We start from the raw sequence: 24,663 nt of genomic DNA, 5'->3' as shown, positions 1-24,663 counted from the left end.
CTTCCTATAGTTGCGCAAATAACTATAACTGATGTGAATAATACTTATGACAGAAGATTAAAATGTCAAAGATCTCGCATACTTAGACCGCGCTTCGCAATCCTGTTAGGTTTAATAACCTCGACTGTAGTTTGTAATAATTAATGTGGCTACTCTTCCTATTCGTTTTTCTTGTACTTATTTATCGTTGGTTGTGTACTTAATAAATAATATCCAGTACTTGATGGTAACAACCGTATTCACCAGGCTGTGCTTATCTTGAAAATGTTGACAGTCACACACCTTTGACGGAATAATTGGAGAAGAACAATTTCCCTTGATTCACTAAAAAAAAACTATCAAAGAATGAGGAAGTAGAGTGGTGCAATAAATCTATAAAAATAGAGTAAAAAAGATGGTGTAAAATTCATCTTTTTTATCTGTTTTTTTCGAAAAAGAGGGAAGCCGGTATAGCTCTTCCAGATAACTGGCATACAGCTGACACAATATAAATTTCCGAGGGGTCCGCTCGAGGCGAACAAAGCCTTATTGGCAAAACCGTGCGAAATAGAGTTTGCATTTCTATAATAAAATGGCTTATTGCGGCCGTTAAATTCAAATCCTTAATGAAGAAGTGCCTTTCGAATCTTTTGGCTTTTTTGCGCGTATGTGCGGTACTTAAAGTTTATGAAATTAGCCGGTCAGGAATGACTGGCGGTAGCTTGAGAAGCACTTAAAACTGTACATAAAATTAACTCATTCGGTCTTGCGTTAGTCCTTTATAGGTGTATAGAGGAATTCGGTGTTTTTCTCTATTTTTATTGGTCATTATAATGGTAATTTCTACTAAGTACCAGACGAATTAACGTTGACTTTAAAATTAGATATATTTTCAATTTCCGAACCGCATATAACAGTTTATGGGAATTTCAATTGGTGGTACTGCTGTGTGGCATAGACAAATTTAACATTGCAATTCTTCTCTGACATTCGCTAAATTTCCATTTGCGTCGACACGCCTTAAAATGGAAACAAACGCGGACAACGTGTGCCGTTTTATGCGGAAAATAATTGTTTAATTACTCCGCCATTGCAGATTTATTCGGTGGAAAATTTGAACGATCGATTGCGGTCGACGCACTAATAACATTATCAGAACAAACTTTCCGAATAAACAGCCAAATTGAGAGTTTGTCCACGCGCGGTTTCGTTGTTTGTTTTGCGGAAAGCGCAGTCCTGTTCAAAGTGTTATCCTGCACCAGATCTGGTCAGGTACAAACATTACCTTTAGGAGAAAATAGCACCTAAAATTGTAATGCGGCTTGTTTTTGTCTTGGTGAACATTTATAAGTTCCTAAAACTGGATCAAGATGGATCACGTTGAAATCAGCAATTTGGTCAAGATATCAAAACTGTCTAAACTATTAAATATACAGAAAATCCAGAATTACATTCATCTCAGACAGATTAAAACAAATAAGAAGATTTACTGTAGAGTGAAGTATTGCTGTCAAATTTTAGACACTAAGCGCCATTTGCGCGGTCAAAAAAGCATAGCTTTTAAGTTAAGTGTGGTTTAGAGTGTGACTTTTTTCACGTGTACTCTCACAGTCTGACCCACACTTAAATTAAGCTCGGTTTACAAAACGACGGTGCAAACGGGGGTTAGCCAGTTCAATCGTTTCAAACCATTCTTCTCTTGAAAATTTTAGACACTTTCAGAGCCAGTTTAATCATTTTAACACATTCTTTGAAACATGGAGGCACTTAGGCATTAAGATTTTAATATGCCTATTATTCTAGTCTCTATTTGGAAATGGACTCATAACGTAAAACGTAAAACTGCGTTTCAATGCATATAAATCGGGAAGCTTAGTCTAAAATATCGGAATTTGTAGTTTATGTACAAAAAAGTAGTAATTTACGGGACTTTGAGAATGCGTGAATAAATTCAAATCGACGGTTTTGCCGCGTATATGACGTGGATGACTTCTGATTGACATCTGATGGTTGACAGCATCCGATCAGCTGATTTATAACCTCAAAGTCAAGTCACGCGTGAAGTCTGCAGAGTGCAATGTTGCCAAATAACACGTTTTATAGCACGACACGACAACTTTTTTTATTGCACTGATCACATCAATTTGACATAATGTCTTTAGTCTAGTGTAAACACTGAGATGTTTATGAAAACAAAGACCATCTGTTGAACTATTATTGTTTCTAATTCTTCCGAAACTTTCCGGGTAGTTACTGGAATATTTTTTTTATTAGCAATTTTTGTTTGTGGCCTTTGACAATATTGACATTTGGTGTCGCGACAAACTGTCAATGTGGCCGTTCAATATTCAATGCTCTTGTCGTAGTTCTGTGTTGATTTGACTCATTTTCACATATTTATTATTACAAATTTTATTATAATTGTTAACGAAAATTGAGAGTTAAGTTTATCATAGGGAAATCAACAAACAATATGAAATGTGTATTTTGAAGTAATTTGTTGATTAATTTCACTCTTTTTCTCTATTTCTTCCCTACCCGGAAACTTTCCAGTTTTGAAATGTTTGGAATAGAAACTTTGTGTCATCTGTCATACCACAAATGGTCACATGATCACTTATCTGAAAATCGAATTCTCTTGCAACCAACTGTTTTGAAAAACTGACTTACAATTTTAGCATATCTTAGGTTAACAGTATTAATGCTGTCTCGAATGAAGAGCAATTTTCCCAGTGTTGCTCCAAACAAACGAAAACAAGTTTCTTAATCACTAACGTTTCGCAATTGTTTTATTACATCCCCAGGGCTGGTGAGATGCAATCGCGAACTTTTCGTTATTTATAATGATAAATGGTTAATCTCATCATCCATATACGCGGCGTATGCGGTGCATTTGCTCAGCGCAATTAAAACTTATTGCTACGCTTACAGTATCAGAAGCCAGAATCAACTTGCAACTTGCATTTTTCTCTATGCTTAACTGATCAATAAATTTCAGAATGTGAAAAAAACGCCCACTTGCGCTATTAGCAAGCGTAAAGCGCGTTATTATGCAAAAGCGCTATATAAACATCAAAACAGTCCATGGTTGGCGACCAAGATATTTACTATACGTATAGTCTCAGTCACGGTTAATATATCACTCGATTTCTGACTGGATAAGTGACAATCAAGGGCACACACTATGACGGGAATTGCCTTTCTCCCAATCCCGAACAATGCATTATGATTATACATACCCATCAAGCATTAATTGATTGAAAGGTTTATCGGCGTACACGCTAAAAGTAGTTTAACAGGATGTCAATAAGGAAAAGCCTAGCAACAGCAAATAAGTAGAAAACAAAAGCTGTGAGCGATATGATTGAAAAAAAGAACTTTGCCGAACAATATTAAGACAAATATGAACATTTATCGTGGACGAGGGGCAGGTCGGTAACGATCGCCGTGAGGCAACTTGTTACCACCCAATTAAAATCGGTAAAAATGAACAATGAAAATATGAAAATTCTCGACGGGCCCGAAACAACAATAAATCAACAGGCCAGGAAATAACGAGGAAGTTGTCCCGCCAACAAAACGAAAGGAGAAACAAATTACTCAAGACTCGCCGTTTAGGCTCAATTGACACGTTAAAGAATAACGTAAATAATGAAACTTTGGACGTTTTTGCGTCCGTGCAATTTTTTTAATCGACCCTTTGAAAAATTACCTCGGTAATGATTAATTTCCTATAGAAAATTACGGACAGGAAGAAAGCGAACCGGCCGTGATTATTTTAAAAGTGGCTAATCGCTTCCACTCGATTTGCAATCGTTTTCGAGTTATTTAGTATGCACGTGCGCGGTCCAAAACATTTTTTTTCTGATTAACGAAATTGTTTCGCAAATAATTAATGAGTTACCGCGAGTAATTTAGTGCAGACTCTATTCGTTTATTTGCCACAGACATCCTGCTCGTTTGGGTCTATTAACCGTCTTGACTTATTTGTTCTATAAATTTTAATTAGCATAATATAATATGCTTTAATTGGCATCGGTTAGTTTTTTGTTAGCACAGTCAGTTATGATTGGTCAAGAAAAAGCAGGAAGGTAAAACTGCTTTTTTTAAACGTTAAATCTATGATGTCTGGATCAGGAATGAACCTTTTTTTGATTTTTCAGTCACAACTTGCAATCAACTACACGAAATAATAAAAAAAACATATTTCTTACTGCATCTGCATACGTTTGTGTATAAAACAAAAAGCGCTAACGCCGCTATTAAAAGTGATATTTTAGGCTTTCTAGTATAGAGGGCGGTGGAGAGTTCCCATAACTGCGTTTTGCGTTTGCGTCTGACGTCGCTTATTTCCTATTGGTAGAAGCAAAATTTGAAAATGACAGCCCGCAAGAAGCTGATAATCAACTTTCTTGCGTCTGTTTCTAATGTTTTGACGTTTTGGACGACACATACGGCACAAGTTATATCTCTGAATTACATAACTGAATAAATAGGCTATATATACGGCAGTCACAGAACAGAGGAGGTAGGTTACCTATGTTTATATTCATAATTTCAAATTCATTTTTAGTTTTTATGTGGCAATTGCCATGGAACTTTGAGAGATTGGAAGGTATTTCCATTTATCTAAATACTGATGAGTTTTAGCTTAAATAAGACTTTGAGTTGATATTTCATAAAATCCCTGCCAAATTCTTTCTTTAAAGCCCTTCATAGTCATGGTGTATCAGGTTTGTTCCAACCGGTAGTAATTTTATTGTCAGTAAGAGCGTTAATGCGTCTGCGTAAACATTTTTTTTTTCTCTGCTTGAAAAATTGTGATTTAACTACTTTTTACATGGAACTGATAACTGAAAACTACTATCAAAAAGGCACTGTTGCTATAAATTATATTCGTCACTTTACTAAATATTAACATTGTAGTCCAATTTACAACGTCCATATATGGACACATAAATATGGGAATAAATAATGAAAATAAATTTGCATAGGTAATCGACGAGGTTGGTTAGTAGTAGCGGCGGTCGGTCGATTACTACCGCATTTAAATTGCCCGTCGAGCTAAATAATGCACGAAAAATACACATAATTCTCTGCCGTAATTAATTTTCATATTTATTTATTAGCCCAATAGCGCGAATTAATTTTGATAAATAAATAAATATGAACGGGCGCAATGAGTGCCAGAAAACGCGATGTGATTTTCCATGCAAAAGCTTTTAACGTTTTTGACCCTCAATTTTTGCTATTGCTTAATTAGTAACATTGTTATTTTTTTTTAAACAAAAATAGTGTTGAAAAAACTAAATATCCATTCGGTTGTGTCGTGAAAAGCTTTCAAAAAGGCAAATCAATAAGCATATTCTATTTTATAACAGTGTATATGTGTACCGGCAAACAAGAGTCCTAAAAACGTCGACACGAACGAATATTAGATTTTGCATTTTGCGCTATATTAGATTCGCTTTTATTGGCCGATTCCGAGGGAAAATGCGGGGATTTCGCGCTCCCTATCCGGGATTTACACAAACACTACAAGAGCGGAAAGGGTAGTAAAATTGAAATGCGATGGGGAACTTTTTTTTCGACGCCCCCCCCGAGTGCAAATTGCCTTTCAACTTTTTGGCTTTTACACGATGAAATATCGGGAAAGTTTTGCGGGAGAAAACGGTTTATTAAGGCGATTTTTTTCTGCACAGGTCGCGTAGCCGCAGGCGATGGACGATTCAATTCCAACACCGAGGTGAACATCAACACCGAAGTCAAAAGCATCCCCGTGACCAAGAAGGGTGTCTACTTTGCTTTCAGAGATCAAGGAGCCTGTATTTCTCTGTTGGCCATTAAGGTAAGTCTGTCAAAAATTTAAGTTTGTGACCAATCACAATTCTGAGATTTACTCATATTGGGGCATCAAGTGCAATGCCATTTGTAATGGTTAACCTAACCTAGCCATTATATCAAAGTGAAACTATAAAAAAATTTTGTATGTATTAACCACAGTTAAGATGTATAAAGACAATTCTATACTAACCAGAAACATAGGTTAGTATAGGTTAACAAGAATTTTTTTCAAGTCTTATCATTGCACTTTTTGACTTTACAAAATATGGTTATTTAATTTCCTGAGGCTACCTAAAATAGGTATACAGGTGTGGTAAATCCAAAACCGACCATAGGAAAACCGTGTAACGGACAGAGAAACGTAGATAATTGCATACGCGGGACAAAGACAGAAAACGAAAAAAATATCAAGTAGGCCATATTTTCAGTGCGCTGTTGCCAAAATCCAATACCGTTGACAAAATAAATTTTTTTTGTTACTCTAATTGGTATTTTATTAAGTTTACTATTCAACAATAAAGTAGTGTGTTATGTTAGTGTACATTTGAGTAATCCCTGACACAACTCGCTTCAGAATAATCAAAGAACAAAATTAATTTTGTCGACGGTATTGGATTTTGGCAACAGCGCACTGAAAATATGGCCTACTTGATATTTTTTTCGTTTTCTGTCTTTGTCCCGCGCATGCAATTATCTACGTTTCTCTGTCCGTTACACGTTTTTCCTATGGTCGGTTTTGGATTTACCACACCTGTATGTCCTAAAGCGTGATGCCAACAATCCAGCAACCAATTTGTATGTGTGGTTGCATAACTAATGTAAATAGAATAGTAAAAATGGTGCTTTTGACGTCACGATGACGTAATTTAAGGAACAATTAAACATTAAAAGTTTATAGTTTGAACTGAAAATTTGAAAATTCACCACAAATTCCGTTTTTATGTTAAAAGCTTAATTTTTCTTACGCAATATAGCTTAAAGTGTCTAGAATATTGTGTAAAATGTTCATAAATCTCCCTCATTAATCTTGAAAGTTACAGAGCGTTAACTAAGTGACTGCACCAAAACAAAGTTTATAGTTTGAACTGAAATTTTGTAAACTCATTGTTTAATTATTTGTTTAATACATTGAACAGCATCATTTTCTTCAATTCAAGTCTGTCTTTTCAAGAATCAATATAATGTGCTCCAACTCAAATTGTAGATTAAGTCTTTTACCATATACCTTTACCGAAATTCTTGTTTTCTTAGAATGCTTTTTTTCTAAGTAATTTAAAAAAAAAATGGACGCATTATCAATTTTTTGACTATACGCTGACCCTTCTACAACCGAAATACATTAACTGACACTTTAAATACTCTTAACTCATTGACATATTTGAATTACAGGTATACTACATCACGTGTCCGGAGGTGACCATCAATTTTGCCAGATTCCCCGCCACCCCCACTGGTAAAGAAATCACTATCATTGAACAAGCTCAGGGCACTTGCGTCTCGAACGCTGAAGTAGTCGGAGTACCCCCAATTTACCTCTGTAAAGGGGACGGCAAATGGACGTTACCAAGTGGGGGATGCAAGTGCAAGGCGGGCTTCCAACCTGACCTGGAGAAGCAAAGTTGCAATTTGTGCCAGCCCGGCACCTACAAACCCGATGTAGGTGACAGTCCTTGTTATTCCTGCCCCAAGTTCTCCCAAGGGTTTGATTATGGTTTGTCCGAGTGTAGATGTGTTCAGGGCTATTTTAGAGCACCTACAGACCCTAAAAACATGTCATGCACCCGTAAGTTTGTTCACTTTTAACAGTATTAGAATTGCTTATATTGCGTTTCCAGAACCTCCATCAGCTCCACAAAACTTAACTGTAAACTTTGTGGATCAGTCCAACGTAATTTTGAGCTGGCTTCCTCCCGAAAATTTGGGCGGAAGGTCCGACATTGCTTATAGAGTAAAATGCGATGTATGCAGCGCTAGCGGAGGCCTGGTTCAGTACAATCCTCCAATGGTAAACCACTTCAAGTTTTTATAACAATTTTAAACTAACCAAATCCCACACCCGAACAGGAGCTCTTCAACGAAACTAGAATCCACATTAGCGGCTTAAACGCAGTGACCACCTACAGATTCCAGATTTTTGCTGAAAATGGCGTTTCCTTCATGTCTCCAGTTCCACACGCTGAATATGCTGACGTGGTGGTAACTACCGAAGCGTCAGTAGCCAGCAGCATATCCAACATTCGCGTCACTTCAGTCAAAAGCACTGAAATTACTTTGGCTTGGGATGCCCCAATCACCGATGGAGATTCGGAAAATGATCAAGTCGAAACCTACGAAGTTAGGTACGTAAAATCTCCATTGTTCCAATCAATTAACTAATAGGATTTATTGTGTTCAGGTGGTTCCCACGTAACGAAGAATACAGCAACTCTACCAGTTTTTTGACCACCACTTTGATAGCAACCATAACTGGTTTACAGCAACGAACCGAGTATGGTCTACAGGTTAGGGCCAAAACTCCCAGAGGTTGGGGAGCGTGGTCTCCTGTCATTTTTAAGACTACAGGACAAGTTTTAAATACAGGTGAGCGATAGTTTTTGATTATTATGTGTAGAAATTGTTATTAAAAACTAATTTTCTAGCTTATGTGGGCGCTGAAGAAGGTTTCCGTCTCCAACTAGTAGCTGGTGGGATCGTAGCCATTGTGGTAGTCTTGGTAGCGGTAATAGTGCTGACCGTGGTGTTCGTACGGTCCAGATCCAACGATGAATGCAACAAAAAGCAACCGAGCGACTGCGACACTTTGGAATATCGGAACGGAGAAGGTAACATTCGTATTTTGACATAAACGAACATGATTTAGGTGCATTAGTAGCCGATATAATTAGACCGGCAAAAATGCTAGATTATCCCACATAAAGCAAAACTTATACACTAACACGACCCTTTTATATTTGCACTTCCATGCTATTCCCCTACCCCAGGACTGGTAGTTACTTACAGTAAGTAGTGGTTAGATTGGTAATTACTTGAAAAATTGCATTTGTCACTTACTAATTAATGCAGTTTGTCGAGATTATTTATTTAGTATTAGAAAATATGGTCAGGAAATTAGATTTGGTGAAAACATGAAGAAGGAAAGTCCGTGAATATTGGTGTGGCTTATATGAATATCTGTAAATTAACGGGTGTGGAGTTATATTAATAATTATTATAATCCCTAAATGGTTGGTGGATGGATTACAACAATGCATGCAACTGGTGTCGGTTTGGTTTTTTTTTTAAATTTTTAGTTTATTTCAAGTTTTTATACCTTTTTTTAGTTCATCACACCAACATGGACAATCCACCTATCGTAACGACCCACACCAACGGTAATGTTTTTTTTTTTCAATTTTTATTTCCAAAATTTACAACATTCTTAAAAAAAATGGTGTATATTATGTTGGTCGACACTCAGTTCAAGCTAATAACAACGAAAAAATACCAACTAATTATATACTTCTACTGATTATTAACTGATAATATTTACAGTTTTAATTATTTGTATGACGTTTATAGTGACGACACCACTTTTTACTGGAATAAGTGGTTCATCCAGAACCTACATAGATCCGCACACCTACGAGGATCCAAATCAGGCAGTTCGGGAATTTGCCAGGGAAATCGACGGAAAATGTATAACAATCGAGGCTATAATAGGTAAATATCTTTTGTTTTTAAGTATGTTTCCAAGACCTTCCAGAAAAGGTAAAATTGTGAAGTAAAAATATCGTTTATACTGCGGACTAATTGTTGCTGTTCAATTAAACTTTTCTGGAATATCTTATACGTTTTGCATTGATCTATTACGTATTTTAGTGGTTTGTTTAATATTTGTTGTGGTTGTTAATTGCTTTATTGCCCCCAAAATAAAATTTCTGAACAGTCCAACTAAGTGAAACTTACTTAAATTGAAAATTTTTTATATTTTGTTTAAAGGCTAGAAGGTTTCAGTAAATTAAGCAAAATTTGTTTTTCTGACTATTATCGGATTGTCCAACCCAAATCAATTCTAATTTTAAACAATATCCAATTTAGTAAACATTACAAAAATCCCATGATAATAATGGAAAACGCAAATCAATGCTTTAGACAACCACATATATAAATTTGTGTCAATGTGCCAAAACGAATGTGACGTCAATTAACAGTTGGATACAAGATTTTTTCGATAAAGTGGTCACGTGACCAACTGTTGAATGACGTCACATCGGTTAGGGCTACATTGATACACGTCACTTACGCTTCATCCTTGTCAAGAACGTTGATTTGCAATAAGGTCTGTTGTGTCACCTCTGTTATCTCATTTCATTAGACAAAGATGAAATAAGAATATGTGTTTTATAACATGATAGTACCAGTTGACAGGACTATTTTGAAAATTTCTTAGACCTCTAAATGCCATTAGGCACTTTTTAAAAGGGCCAGATCCCTTCACAAGTATCTTAAACCTTTCCAGAGTTGTATTAAATTGTCAGAAGCCTTTAGGACCATTTTGAAAGTTCCATAGACCTCTAAATGCTATTAAAAACCATCTAAAAAATGCTAGAGTTTTCTACAAGTGTCTTAAACGTTCCTAGAATTGTTTTAAATTACCAGAGGCCTCTAGTACCATTTTAATAGTTCTACAGACCTTTACATCCTACTGAAATTCTTCTTAAAAGTGCCAGAGGCCTCTACAAGTGTTACAACTACAAATTGTACTCTAAGAATTGTTTAATTGTTGGTATATAAACATTGATTGGTTGGTCATACACTATATAATTTATTGTAGCCCCTGCCTTAAGTTACAATATAACTATAATCATTTTGGCAATCAATATCAGATATATCACCGACATACGTTTTTGGCTGGTGAGTATGACAACATGACGCAACAGCCAGAAGTCATTGAACAGACTATAGTTTTTATTCTAAATCTAATCTTGCAATTTCCAAAACCAAAAAATACATTACACATTACAAAAAAGGTTAAATTTGAGAACATTGTTATCAACTTTGGGAGGTAAGACACCCTGTATGTAGCCTAAATGTTGTTGTTTGTTTACTATTATTATTTATAATTTTTCTTTACAGTATTGCATGGTATGACGTTTATTCATTTATTTTTTTATTTAAATTCATCAGGGTGTTATTTTCAAGGTGGAGGGGAGTTCGGAGACGTTTGTAAAGGTAAACTGAAAATGAACGGGGCCGAAATCGATGTGGCCATTAAAACGCTGAAAGCGGGCTCGTTGGACAAAAGCCGAAACGATTTTCTCACCGAAGCGTCCATCATGGGACAGTTCGAGCATCCTAACGTGATATTCCTTCAGGGTGTCGTCACAAAGTCCAATCCCGTTATGATCATCACCGAATACATGGAGAACGGTTCTTTGGATACTTTCTTGAGAGTAAGTTCAGTTAGTTTTATTGTTTTTTTTTTTTACTTTCTAGAAGGAGTGATACAAGTGTTATAGTGTTGTTTGTTTATACTTTTAAAAAAGTGTTTTATTTCTTAGGCCAACGATGGAAAATTCAAAGTGATACAATTGGTAGGAATGCTGAGAGGTATAGCATCGGGGATGCAGTATCTTAGCGAAATGAATTATGTGCATAGAGACTTGGCAGCTAGGAACGTGTTAGTTAATTCGGAATTAGTGTGTAAAATAGCGGACTTTGGTTTAAGTAGGGAAATTGAAAGCGCTACCGAAGGGGCGTACACCACCAGGGTAGGTCGATCACACAATTACTCCAACAATTTTCTATTCCTAACACTATTTGTTGTGCAGGGTGGTAAAATTCCAGTAAGATGGACGGCACCAGAAGCGATAGCCTTCCGTAAATTCACCTCAGCCAGCGACGTCTGGTCGATGGGTATTGTATGCTGGGAGGTCATGTCTTACGGCGAACGTCCTTATTGGAATTGGTCCAATCAGGACGTAATCAAAAGCATAGAGAAAGGTTACAGGTACGTTGTTACAAATGTTCGCCTCGTGACTTATAGGAAGTGACTTTAAAATGTTTGATAGGCTGCCAGCGCCTATGGACTGTCCGGAAGCCATTTATCAGCTCATGTTGGATTGTTGGCAGAAGGAAAGAACGCATCGGCCATCATTCCAATCTATTGTTAAAACTTTAGATAAGTTAATCCGTGTTCCGGACACGTTGAGAAAAATTGCTCAGAATCGGTAAGTTTTTCTCATTTTCTAATCCAACACAATGTAGCATGGTGATAATCCTTCTTTCACACACTATTTTTTTTTATGAATAATGTATACGTGTGGGTGTGTGTGCGCAAAGCTTAATGTACGTGTTAATTTCGCACTTTTATTTTGCTGCCTTACAAACACGTTATCGATTAACACTCATTTAGTGCATAAATCCTGGTCGCGGATGTTTATAGCTCTGTCAAACTTTATTACAGGATTTATTCACGAACCAGTACAGTGCGACTAACGTAATCGGATCGATGAAACTAATTGCTGTAGTTTTTTTTCTGTCAAATTTGCTTCATCAGATATCAATAACTTTATTTGCTTTAGTAGCTTTATTCTTAAGAGATTCTCTTACGTAGGTCGTACTGTACGATAAGCTCAGCACTTACTTGGTTGTTTCCCTTTTGCATTCTAGACGACCGCTACCGCTTAACCACCATCACCCCACAACATCCTGGCAACTAAACTCGTTACATCCCCAATCAACTCTAGAACTTAGTGGTGGCGACCCCTATTTCGGTTCGTTTCATCATAACCCCCTGGGCGGTCACATCGACGCGTTTTCCGCCCATTATCTGCCCGACGTAATTCTGCTTCAAAATTATTATCGAAGCTCTTTGATCGAACACGAAATGAAGAGAAGATTCAGTAGTTTACTTAATATCGGGGAGGATAAAGTGTACGGTGACACTCACCAGATGAGGGAGATGAACCACGAGTCGTGGCCTGACAGACAGTGTTATCCTAGCGCGACTTCTTCGAACTTTTTCAACCAACAAACCCATCACTATTATCCGAATTTAGATCCGAAATTTTTGCAATTGAACGACGACATGTTCAATAAACGGCCGGACCAAGTGTTCCAAACCGAAAATATTTACGAGAAATCTCCGTGTTTCGAGACGGAAAACTTTCCGGGGGATAATGCGGGAACCGATTTGGGCGTAGCCACCGACGATAGTACCGCAGAGTTGTTCGGGAATGGCAAGGATGACGAGGGCACCGCTCAAGGCGAGAACGTTGTTAGTAGTAAATCCGGAAGGGCCTGGGTCGATTTTGACAATTTGTAAATACGCTTTTTGTGCTCTGTTAACTCACGCTACACCCCTCTAAATGGCTTTTGTTAAGGTATTTCACAGCTTAATTTTTTTTTGTTTTTGTATGCATGCTCACGTTATTATAGAGATTAAGTATGGTTACTAATGAATGTCAACGGTGACGGTTTCATGAGTACAGGGTAGTTCAAAAGTAATTTAAATGTTGATGTTATGGATGCAGAAAGCTAAAAATTATAATTTTAATTTTGAAAAATCCTGTAGGCATTCTAGACACTATGTACTACAGGGTTCCAGAAATAATTTAAATTACACCGGGCACCACCTCAACCGGGACAGTTTTGATGCAGTTTGGATTGTCATTGAGCCTGATTTATTCGCTTTTGTTCGACCGTTGCACGTCATTGACATTTAACGCGCTGAGTTGTCAGATGCCATTTTGTTTGTCATTGCTTGACTCTACCGGGTCACCCATTCAAAATGGCGACTTTGTCTAACGAATCCTGTCTGGATTTAACGTTTTTTACTGTCTTAAAGCTTTCTTATTGTCTCAGAATTGTCAAAATTTACTTAGTAAGCTGTGTTACTGTCGTGCAGCTTTCTTACTGTCTTTAGATTGTTCAGGTGTTACATTGAAAGCCGTCTTTACTGTCTTGAAGGTGTTATGATTCACACTGGATGACCTTCCTTGTCCTGACGTGGAGAGAAATGGGCTGGATTTATTAATTTGCATTATAATGTCCACCTCACTTTCCTGAACGGATTCCTGACTGCCGTCCCGGTTCTCTCCAACAGTACAAGAAGGCCCGTTTGTTTTGAACATTTTTACCTCACAAAAAATCACTCCTAGTGTCGAACCACAAAATAAAATAACAAATGAATTTAGAATTTAAATTCAGCAAAACAAGAAATACCATACAGGGATGCCAAAACGTTGTGTTATTAGGACAACGAATAAACCTAAACTAACCTATTATATAATTACCTTCTCTCACAAAATACAAAACTAAAAATTACTGCTACAATACTGTTTGTTATCTATGAGTTCGAAAGATTCTTAATTCTAAAAAGAAATTACTTTACTTACAGTCTGTTACTGTTCTTTCTCTGTTACTTTCTCTGACACTATAGAATAATCCTTTATCTGCTGTGCTGCCAAAGGGTTTATCTCAAACCCGAGACGGTCTCGAAGAACGTGGAAACCTCTGGCTTTTTAGAATCTTCTTCCCCTGCTGCAGCAGGACGTCTTCCAAAGATAATGATAGCTCTTCCTGGTGAGATTTGTGGATTTAATGTCACACGCCTCGACCAATTCGCTTGATCTCCTCAAGGGATGTAGCCTAATTAACACGCCCGGAGTAGACCTCTCGAATTCCAGCGGAATACTCAACTCAATTCGAGGCTTATTATTTCTAATCTTCTTTCTTTACTTGACTTCCAAAAAAAACCGCCAGTCAATCATTCAAAATTGATTAATTCCCAAAAAACAAAAACCGCTCAACAATTAACTACCTACAAACTATCTATTTTTTAACATCCCTGTAAAAAAAATACCAGGAGTGATTTGTGTGATAAAAAGATATCAATATCTTTTCAAAGGTTTTGTTATTTTCTCAGGATGATCAAAATTGACTTAGGGTCTATTAATAATCATTCCTTGAGGTTTCCTTTAAACCATAATACTTATTATTTTTACTCTTTGAGACTACCTTAAGTTTCAAGGAATTATTATTAATATGATCCTTAGTAAGCCCTGTTACTGTTTTGAAGCCTTCTTACTGTTTTTGGATTGTCAAAATGTGATATTGGAAGCTTTCTTTACTGTCCTGAAGCTTTCTTATTTCAGGATTGTCAAAATTGACTTCATATTCACTTCATCCTTTATTACTGTTTTTTAAAGCTTTCTGAGTGTCTTCACATTGTCAAAATTGACTTCTTAAGCTGTCTTATTATCTTGACGGTTTCTTATTGTCTTCAGATCGTCAAAATGACTTTGTAAGCAAAATTATTGTCTAATTGACTTTGTAAAGTCTCTTATTGTGATGAAGCTTGATTATTGTTTCAGAATTGCCAATATTGACTTAGTAAGCCCTGATACTGTTTTGAAGCCTTCTTACTGTTTTTAGATTGTCAAAATGTGATATTGGAAGCTTTCTTTACTGTCCTGAAGCTTTCTTATTTCAGGATTGTCAAAATTGACTTCATATTCACTTCATCCTTTATTACTGTTTTTTAAAGCTTTCTGAGTGTCTTCACATTGTCAAAATTGACTTCTTAAGCTGTCTTATTATCTTGACGGTTTCTTATTGTCTTCAGATCGTCAAAATGACTTTGTAAGCAAAATTATTGTCTAATTGACTTTGTAAAGTCTCTTATTGTGATGAAGCTTGATTATTGTTTCAGAATTGCCAATATTGACTTAGTAAGCCCTGATACTGTTTTGAAGCCTTCTTACTGTTTTTAGATTGTCAAAATGTGATATTGGAAGCTTTCTTTACTGTCCTGAAGCTTTCTTATTTCAGGATTGTCAAAATTTACTTCATATTCACTTCATCCTTTATTACTGTTTTTTAAAGCTTTCTGAGTGTCTTCACATTGTCAAAATTGACTTCTTAAGCTGTCTTATTATCTTGACGGTTTCTTATTGTCTTCAGATCGTCAAAATGACTTTGTAAGCAAAATTATTGTCTAATTGACTTTGTAAAGTCTCTTATTGTGATGAAGCTTGATTATTGTTTCAGAATTGCCAATATTGACTTAGTAAGCCCTGATACTGTTTTGAAGCCTTCATGTACTGTCTTTAGATTGTTAAACATTGAAAGCCTTCTTTACTGTCTTGAAGCTTTCTGAGTGTCTTCACATTGTCAAAATTGACTTCCTTAGTTTATTCACATTCAAAATTAGTACAACAAATCTTACACTTTACACTCTGTTTGAACTGTCAAAATTTGATTTTGGATTTCTTATTGTCTTCAGATAGTCAAAATTGAGACTAAAAGATACTGTCTCTGTTGACGTGGCTTTTGGGAGTTTTGTAATGTTAGTTACTCAATATTAATGAAATTCCTTACTTTACAAAGTCTAATGGTAAGTCCACATGCGTCAATCACAGAACTGTTCATAGTTTGTTTTGTAGCTTTCAGCTTGCTACTTTTTTTGACCAATCCCAAACTACTCATTGACATTTACGCAAATTACGACAAAATCAATAAACTTTATAGTTCAGTGCTGTCAATTAGAGTAACTCACTGTGTTTTGAGTTATTGCTAACTTAGAATCTGAAACCAAACTGTCTTATTTCTAGTAACCCTGTATCGCTTATGTAAAATAGTATTTTTTTCAACTTTGTAATAATAATTGTGCGACTTTATAAAATTTCAATTTCTCTGTTTAGATCGACTAATCCCTTATCAGCTGACGCGCCAGACCTGACTCAATTCACATCCGTCGAAGAATGGCTCAATTCGATCAAGATGACGCGCTACCTGGAGAATTTCCACACGGGCGGCGTCAACTCCATGGACGCCGTGGTGAATCTCACTGTCAAAGAACTGACCGAGCTGGGCATCACCCTGGTCGGTCACCAGAAAAAAATAATGAACAGTGTACAAAATATACGAGCCCAAATACGCGTCAATGGTAACGAAGGTTTCTTAGTGTAGAATAACGGATAGTGATGCTAAGTCCTCATGTGCCTAAATCACAGCACTGTTCGTAGTTTGCGACTGGTTTTTTGACCAATCAGATGCACATGTAGACTTAACATGCAAAACGCTATTATGAAAGTCTCATTCGTGTCAAATTGTTAGCTTTAAATATGGCTTTTACATACTCTTTTTTCCAAAAAAAAAAACAAGCTTTTTACGTAAAGGTGTGCGTGTATAGCGGATTTTGTTAATTTCGTAGACTGATTTTTAAACGAACTAGAAATGTTGTTTTGTTGTACTATACGAGGAACTAATGTGATTTTATCTTTTAGACTTTTTCGTTGTTTGTCGGTTTAGCTATATGATCAGTCTTTATGAAGTTGTTTGATGGATATGATTCTAAGTAAATCACAAACTACCAGCAGTGTTGTGTTTTATGCAAATACTGCGAATGTAAAGTCATTAATATCCATCAAACTACATCCAATTCTAATTGAAAACAATATTAACTACCCTATATAAGACCTAACTTTGCGTTTTTGTCTCCCTCTATAATTGCTCGATGCCCTCGTCACCAAACGTAACGTTTAAGGCAAAACACCAAAAGTACGTAGCTAAATAATAATAAAAGAAAATGAAAGCATTATTTTTTCACATATCAGGTTATAATATGTATAAGATGTTTATAACAGATGTTTAATTAGATTTGTTGATTTCTGCTGCGCTAAATAATAATTTATATAATCCGATTTTCGCAAGGCTATAATCAAAAAATTGAACGGCTTAAGTATGTAACGAAGTGTAGATACTAAATTTGTTTAGGGGATTAAGAAATTAAAAAGAACCGAAAAACAGCGAATTAAACAAAATAGCAATATTTACTTGGCATCAGCGACTGGATTGATTTCCTATAGTGACTATGATAGATTCTAAAAACAAAATGTCCACTATTGAAAATATTTTCTAACCTTTTGTACCTACCCCCCCCCCAAATCATTGTAAAAAAAAATCATTCTGTATAGATATGAACTAGTGAAATTGTACGTAAAATTAACTAACTGTCCGTAGGTTATAAAAAAAATTATAAAGACTGTCTTTGATGGTGAATTCTAAAAAATACATTTAACCAAAAACTAAAAATTGGTCGATAGCAATAATTCGGTGTTTTCGATTAAGCCTCTCTGCGTCTTCATAGTATATTATATTATTAAACAAACGAAAGTGCGTGCAAGTGATATTTTTAAGAAACTTAATTGGTCTCTATTGTTAAAAAAAAGGTGGCACATACTTCTTATATTTGCTTCCGTACTTTTTAAACAGACACTGTTTTTGTATTATAGAATTATTATATTGTTTAATTGACTAGAAAAACGACTGAATCTTTTTGTAGCAGTTATATGAGTGTGTATACGTGATTGTATAACAATTTAGGCATTCCATCTTTTGTATATGTACCTAAAATATTTACCCCCCTCAATAATATTTATTACGGCTTTCATATAAATATTCTTTTAACTTCAAGTAGGCTTCTGTATTATTTCGTAACTTTTGTCGGCAATTTACTATAATTTACGATCATTATTTTTTTTGTGATTTTTCTTTGTTCTTTCGTTTTAGCTGTACAACGTGAACAGCATAGTGCGATAATTTATTTATTTCACGTTACTTAAATCTTATACGATTTTTAATATATCTTTCTAAGCTATGTGTAAGTCAATGTAAAATTGTAATATACTTGTAAAATATAAAATATATTCAATAATAAAATATTAGCTTAAAATTATTAGTTTCATCGGCAACCTGTCATCTACTATAGCAGATCCTTATTTTTTACTAACTTCGAAAAATATTTACAAGGAGAGTATATGGATTATTGAAGCATAAGTAGATAAGTTATGATATCTAAATGTGTAATGATCAAGATAGCAATTATTGCATATTATTTGGTGAGTGACCCGAATATTATTCAAGTGTGACACCCTTCAACCTTTCTACATTTATGAACATAAAATTCAACTTTTTCCAAAATGCTTACTGTATACTTACTGTATTAGTATTTTTTCCAAAATACTACATACTGCAAAACCGAGTTTCAACATTGTTGAATATCCAGGAATAGTTTTATCTAGAGTCCGGATTAAAAAGCACTAAAATCGTGAAAAAAAGCTTATTTTTCTCAAAAAAACAAAAATCTGTAAAAAAAGCACTATTTCAGAGATGCAATTTTTTTTTACTTTTTTGAATTCAAGTTTTAGAATTGAAGCTTTTAAACTGCTTTAGAAGCACACGGAAGATTTTAGACTGTTTTCGAAAATTTGTGTCAATTACTTGAGGAACAATTGCAAGGTTTTGGACAGTTTAGAGAGCATATTGGTTCTGGAATGATTTAGAGGCATTTGGAAACTCTTAGACGGTTCTATAATTTTTTGGAAAATGTTGACTATTTTCATAAGGTTTCTAGAGAGTTTGAAAAGCATTGAAGGTTTTTGGACTGCTTTTAAACTGCCTTGAAATTGTTTGAGAGCTTCTAGATCATTTGGAAGCCTTTAGAGCGTTCTATAAGCTTTTGGAAGGCTTTCGACTGCTTGAGAAACATTTTGGAGTTTCTGCAGTGTTTTTTTTTTGTAGATCTAGTAGTTTTAGAGATATTTTTTTCAAAAACTACTTTGATGTACTTTTTACCGAAAATTAGTTCAAAAATTGCCTTGGTTATTTTTGGGAATTCAGGGAGGTTTAACCACTCAAAAGAAACGTCTTGAACTTTTCTTTTAAGTGGTGTAGAGCAAAAAATTGTGTACAGGAAGAGCAAAAATAATGACCCACTAACAATTTCGTGCACACCCTGTATATAGGCAACTGGATTGAGATTCAAACGTTATGTAGTTTGGTTTAGTGGTCCATTAAGAACAATAATTTTGCATTCTTGTAGTTTTTATGTAAATCTAACCGTTTTCGAAATATTACGCTTTAATTCAACCTTCATTTGGACAAAATTTCGGTACATTTTCAGACAAGTGACAAAATGGCGGCAGTTACAGCAAAACAGACACCAGATTTGTGTTCTCTTGAGCATTTAAAAAGTGTTTACAGTTTAAAGAGCAATGAATGTTCTGGACTGCTTTTAAGGCATTTGAAACCTTGTTTCTTTTGTTTGCGTAAATTGTTAGCTTTGACATTAGATGTCAAAAGTTAGTTGCTTTTACTATTTACGAAAAGGAAAATTATTAGAAATCCAGACTCTATTACCAATACAGAAATCTTGACACAAAAAACTTTTATTTAGTGCCTTCATTATGTGTCACGATTTCTGGATTGGTAAAATTATTCCTGGTTATTCAACAAAGCTGAAACCCTGTTTTGGAGTAGCTAATGATCCTAGGCATTTAAAATGGGAAGTGATAATACTGTGCATTGTGATAATATGGTCATTAGCAGTTTTTCAAAAAACTGCTACTACGATACGATAAGATTAAAACATCCGTAATCAACTTAAATTGTATTGATTATATCTTTGCTTACATTTAATAAATACACTATAATAATTCGCCTAAAATTAATAATATCATCAACAAATTACCCAAAAGACCAGGATGTCTTGTTTAAAAAGAGAAATAAACGTCTCCCTAAATAAAAAAAATACCTACACACTTACATAATGCAACAAATACAAGCTACTAATGATTATAAATTTTCTAACATAATTGCGAATACCTAATAAAGTGGATTAAAACGAAAACATAAAATACCCTAAACCAATACTAAAATCACTTTAAGACACAGATTAGGAACTAACTAATTGTGAAATTTTCACATTTTTTTGTAACTTATTTGATTTTTTAAATAAAACATCCTGTGCAAATAAGCAGTCAGTTCAGCAGAAATCTCTTCTATTTGTTCTTGTATGTCTTAGTAAAAATTGCAGTAAATTAAAAAAAATCTGGTTGAATGAATAGTGAGGTACAGGGTGGATGTTTTTAGTAACCACTTGTAATTTTGTCATGATAGTTTTTGAGTAAACACTTGTCACAATGTATTCTAGATTTCTGCATTATTTAGTAAGGAAAAACCTAGTAACAGGTTTTGCAATAACTCTACAATAAACCAATAATTTTTATAGCATTTGTTTCTCTAATAGTGATTAAAAAGACATAAAGCAATACAGGAGACACTTATTTGCTAATGATAACTGTGTTTTGTTAAGAAATTTTAAACTTTGAACCATTTTCAAATGTGATTGTTTCCAAAAACAAATTTACTAGCAAGTGACAAGATATAATAATCACTAAAAGATCGATTTTTTGTTGATATTCAGGAATGTAAGTTAAACACCTACAACAGTCCTTATCTACATTATCACAGCCTTATCCTTTGTAGATTTTGATATAATGCTAATAATTTGCACTTTGGCTGTTACCTCCACACCTACGTGACTGACTTCACATTATAGAAAAACATCCTGTTATTCATATTTAATGGGTAGACATGTATTTTTCCTTGATGCAGTCAGATTTGTACAGGTCAACTACCCAGAATAAACCATGATTCAGCATTAAATTGTCTCATACCAGTTAAATTTCTAGCAAAATATTGTTGCACCATTTGACACACTTGTGTGTGGGCAGTCAGATGTTATGATGCATAAAAAGAAAATTAAAAATTTTCAAATCTTTGCCTGTAAACTCTGTCGCGATGCTGTGGGTCAAACACGTGCTTGATTTCCCTCTCGACTCTCAAAATTCTGTCCTTGAATCTAACTCTATCCCAGGCGTACATCTCCCAAGGTCCTTTTCTAGCTGCTTTGTAGGCAAACGACCATTTGATCATGGGATGTATTTGGCAGAGTTTGTCTGTTGAGGCAAATGTCACCTGAAAATTAAAACAAAATGTTTAGGCAAGAGTTATGTCCAATTTATGGAATTAGCTAAAAAGAAGTTTTATTTTTATCTTTTATCCGCCCAGAGTAATTTGGTGTACACACTCAAGGTAATTTGAGGTATTTTGATAAGAAGCATTGTGAGGTATTACAAGGCATTGGCTTTTACAATGTTACAAGAACATGCAGAATTGCATTTTCAACGACAAATAACGTATATTTTGCAATTTAAGTTTTAACAACTGTTTAACTTTAATTTACCATTTTTTAAAGTTTAAACTGCATTTTTAAGGTCAGGTGACGGTTTTTGACAGGAATCAATTGGCTTTTACAGTGTTGCAAGCTCAAAATTGTCTTATGAACGTCAAGTAACCTGTAATTTACAATTTCAGCTTTTACAACTGTCTAAATTTAATTTACCAATGGATCAACATTTAAATTACATTTTTAAAGTCACATGACTGTTTTTGGCCGATGTCAGTTGGATTTGACAATGTTGCAACCTCTAAAATGACATAATCAAAGTCACATGATGTGTCTCTTGCAAATTTAGCTTTTACAACAGTCTAAAATAGTATAAATGTAATTTACCAAATTTTTAAATTTTAAATCGCATTTTTAACGTCACGTGACTAATTTTGACAGATGTCAACTGGCCTTTACAGTGTTGCAAGAACATCAACATGACCTAACATATATTTTACAATTTAAATTTTAACAACAAATAATTTAAAGATATTTGGATGTATTTCGAGGCAGTTTGAGGCATTTTAGGCAATAGAAGCATTGTGAGGTATTTTAAAGGCATTTCAAGGTATTTTGTATGGAAAAAGGCAGTTTGGTGTACAAAAAATTATCTGTGGTCTACCCCTGCTTTTATCCTAATATATCTCCTTATATAAAATTGGTATAAAATGTGGTTTACATGTTGTTGTGGAACAATTAATGCTCCAGTGGTATTTAATAACACAAATTCCCATCAAATAATCTAACGAGTTCTAGGCAAAATACTTTCACCACAACTGGACTTGCCTTGATACTTCATCATATTATTTACCAATTCAAGCAACAACAAAATAACCTCATTAAGATTGCTGTTGTATTATTATGTAAGCTGTACTTGATAAGCCCCACTTAAGTCTGTATTGTTGCTGGCTGATGAAATCAGAATTTTAGTTTCTTTGGCTTAACAAATCAAAACTATACCTCCTAAAACCTTGATTGAGTCTTAAAAAAATTACTGTTACTACAGAGAAAGAAAATGTGATAGTCAAACTGCAAGTACAATCGTCAAAACTAAAATTCTTTCCTCTTAAACACTTTAAAAAGCATTTAAAAACCATCAACACAATTCAAGGTCTTCAATAACTTAATGAGAATAGAACGTAAAAATGTTGTTTTTCATTTATCAACAAGTCTACATGTGCAGCATTTCCACAAATCTCAGCACAGTGGGTTGTTCACCATCACTCCAACCTCAAACTACAAACATCAATTTGCTAAACCTAACACTATAAAGATTTACCTTTTTTTGATCTTTTGCATGACAGAAATCAACTTCATCCTCATCCTCCTCAGAATCGCTAGCCTCAATGTAGGAACTTTCATCACCTCCTTCAAACACTATAAAACTATCCTCACTGTCACAATATGAAGGTCTTCTAGTCCGACAGGGTGAATTACAATGACTTTCATATTGGCTTGGTGAACTAGTTTGTTCAGGTTCTGCAAATAGGATAAAAGAATCCTCACTATCTGACACTGAGTATCTTCTTAATGGTGGTGATGCCTTGATAGTGACCAGTACACTGTCAATGTGATGTTGGCTAGGACTTAAGGGGATAAATTCAGCTAGTGTATGGTTACTTGGTTTAGGGCTAAAGGATATTTCCAAAGATTGTGAGATATCAGAAAATTCACTAGAAGACTCTTCTTGAGCCATGCTGTTTAATTCCTCTAGTAGCACGCTTTGCCGTAATTTTTTCCTTTGTTTTGTCTTGTTGCAGTCTTTTGATTTGTGTTTAGTATTTACCATGTTCTCCTTGTGGCCTGGACTTGTGTTATTTGCAGAATTTTGAGTTTCTTCAGATTGAAGGTCATTCGCTGTTTCAGGTACATTCAGATTTGGAATGACTGCGGGGCACTTCTCCTTTATGGAGTCAATAATCACATGGTTGGAGTTGGTAGAGACAAAACTGTCCAGAGATTTGGGTTTGTATTTGTCAAAATCAGTGTTGACAAAATTTGGATTTTTAAACGACTTGTTGCCGTTTATGGGCAAAGGACTAGAAAACATCGCCAAGTGTCGTTGGGGTTGCTTCTTCACAGTGGGCATGGATAACAAGCTTGGAGTATGGGGCCCCTGGGGGTTCAGCATGGTGGGCCACATGTTTATGCCGTTTAGTTTAACCGTAACTTCACAAACAGCCAAAGCCACAACAAACATCTAGGAAATCTGTACAATGCAAAGCTTTTTTCTTCACCAATTGGGATATATCGTAACTTTTCCGGGAAACACTGCTTTTCGTATTGAACAAGTAAATTATTTCGACAATAGCCATTTTGCTGTGTATCACAATTCTAAAAACACCTTTCTATGCTGCCATTTTGAGTTGAAATGAGCAATGAAAAATGAACAATGGAAAGGAACGACCTTGACCAACAAAAGAAAAAATTTGTTTGTGTACAGATTATGTAAATATGACGTCATTCTCTAGTTGATCACGTGACTAGCCCCGCTAAAGGCTTTAGGTATCACGTGATCTTCAGCCGAACGACGACACCCTGATGTCATATGAATTTTAACTGCCCATGTGATTATTAAAACGAAAATTGCATAGACAGCGCCATCAGACAGAAATTTAACGACATTTGACTTGACAAGATTATGAGTATGTTCCGAAACTAGAATACAAAATCACTTTAATGAGTTCGTTTCAAGGTATTTAACAAAAACAAGATTTAACTTATAGGAATGAAAAAGTCACAGACTTATTCTTGGCTATTACCACAGCATCACGAATAAAATA

At 35.0% G+C, this 24,663-nt stretch overlaps 2 protein-coding genes across 10 annotated transcripts in view; one reads left to right on the top strand and one right to left on the bottom strand.

Moving 5' to 3' along the window:
• Eph (Eph receptor tyrosine kinase) overlaps positions 1–18,541 on the top strand; it is a 149,857-nt gene extending 131,316 nt beyond the window's left edge. Inside the window, exons 6-19 of one of the 9 annotated variants that reach the window (XR_014177813.1) lie at positions 5,682–5,827; positions 7,213–7,606; positions 7,659–7,828; positions 7,888–8,162; positions 8,219–8,403; positions 8,463–8,645; positions 9,144–9,194; positions 9,382–9,522; positions 10,990–11,255; positions 11,364–11,573; positions 11,634–11,812; positions 11,874–12,032; positions 12,475–13,187; positions 16,509–16,648. Coding sequence is in view for 4 of the 9 variants with exons in the window: in XM_081976722.1 (XP_081832848.1) it covers positions 5,682–5,827; positions 7,213–7,606; positions 7,659–7,828; positions 7,888–8,162; positions 8,219–8,403; positions 8,463–8,645; positions 9,144–9,194; positions 9,382–9,522; positions 10,990–11,255; positions 11,364–11,573; positions 11,634–11,812; positions 11,874–12,032; positions 12,475–13,081; positions 16,509–16,517 (2,975 nt within the window). In the remaining 5 variants the exon portion in view is untranslated. Of the gene's footprint in view, positions 1–5,681; positions 5,828–7,212; positions 7,607–7,658; positions 7,829–7,887; positions 8,163–8,218; positions 8,404–8,462; positions 8,646–8,804; positions 8,823–9,143; positions 9,195–9,381; positions 9,523–10,989; positions 11,256–11,363; positions 11,574–11,633; positions 11,813–11,873; positions 12,033–12,474; positions 13,188–16,508 lie in introns of all 9 variants that reach the window. The other 8 variants (XR_014177815.1, XR_014177814.1, XM_081976722.1 and 5 more) reach the window with 8 other exon arrangements.
• A 1,703-nt stretch (positions 18,542–20,244) lies between these two features.
• PPP1R15 (Protein phosphatase 1 regulatory subunit 15) lies at positions 20,245–24,266 on the bottom strand. The gene is made up of 2 exons (XM_081976727.1): positions 23,160–24,266; positions 20,245–21,627 (listed from the first exon to the last, which is right to left on the bottom strand). Exons 1-2 carry the CDS (start codon positions 24,078–24,080, stop codon positions 21,412–21,414), a joined length of 1,137 nt encoding a protein of 378 aa, XP_081832853.1. The 5' UTR covers positions 24,081–24,266; the 3' UTR covers positions 20,245–21,411.
• Between the last annotated feature and the right edge of the window lie 397 nt (positions 24,267–24,663).

This window comes from Ips typographus, linkage group LG3 (genome assembly GCF_016097725.1).
Source record: "Ips typographus isolate SLU linkage group LG3, UJ_Ityp_2.0, whole genome shotgun sequence".
NCBI lineage: Eukaryota > Metazoa > Arthropoda > Insecta > Coleoptera > Curculionidae > Ips > Ips typographus.
This window is presented reverse-complemented; position numbering and strand designations above follow the sequence as displayed.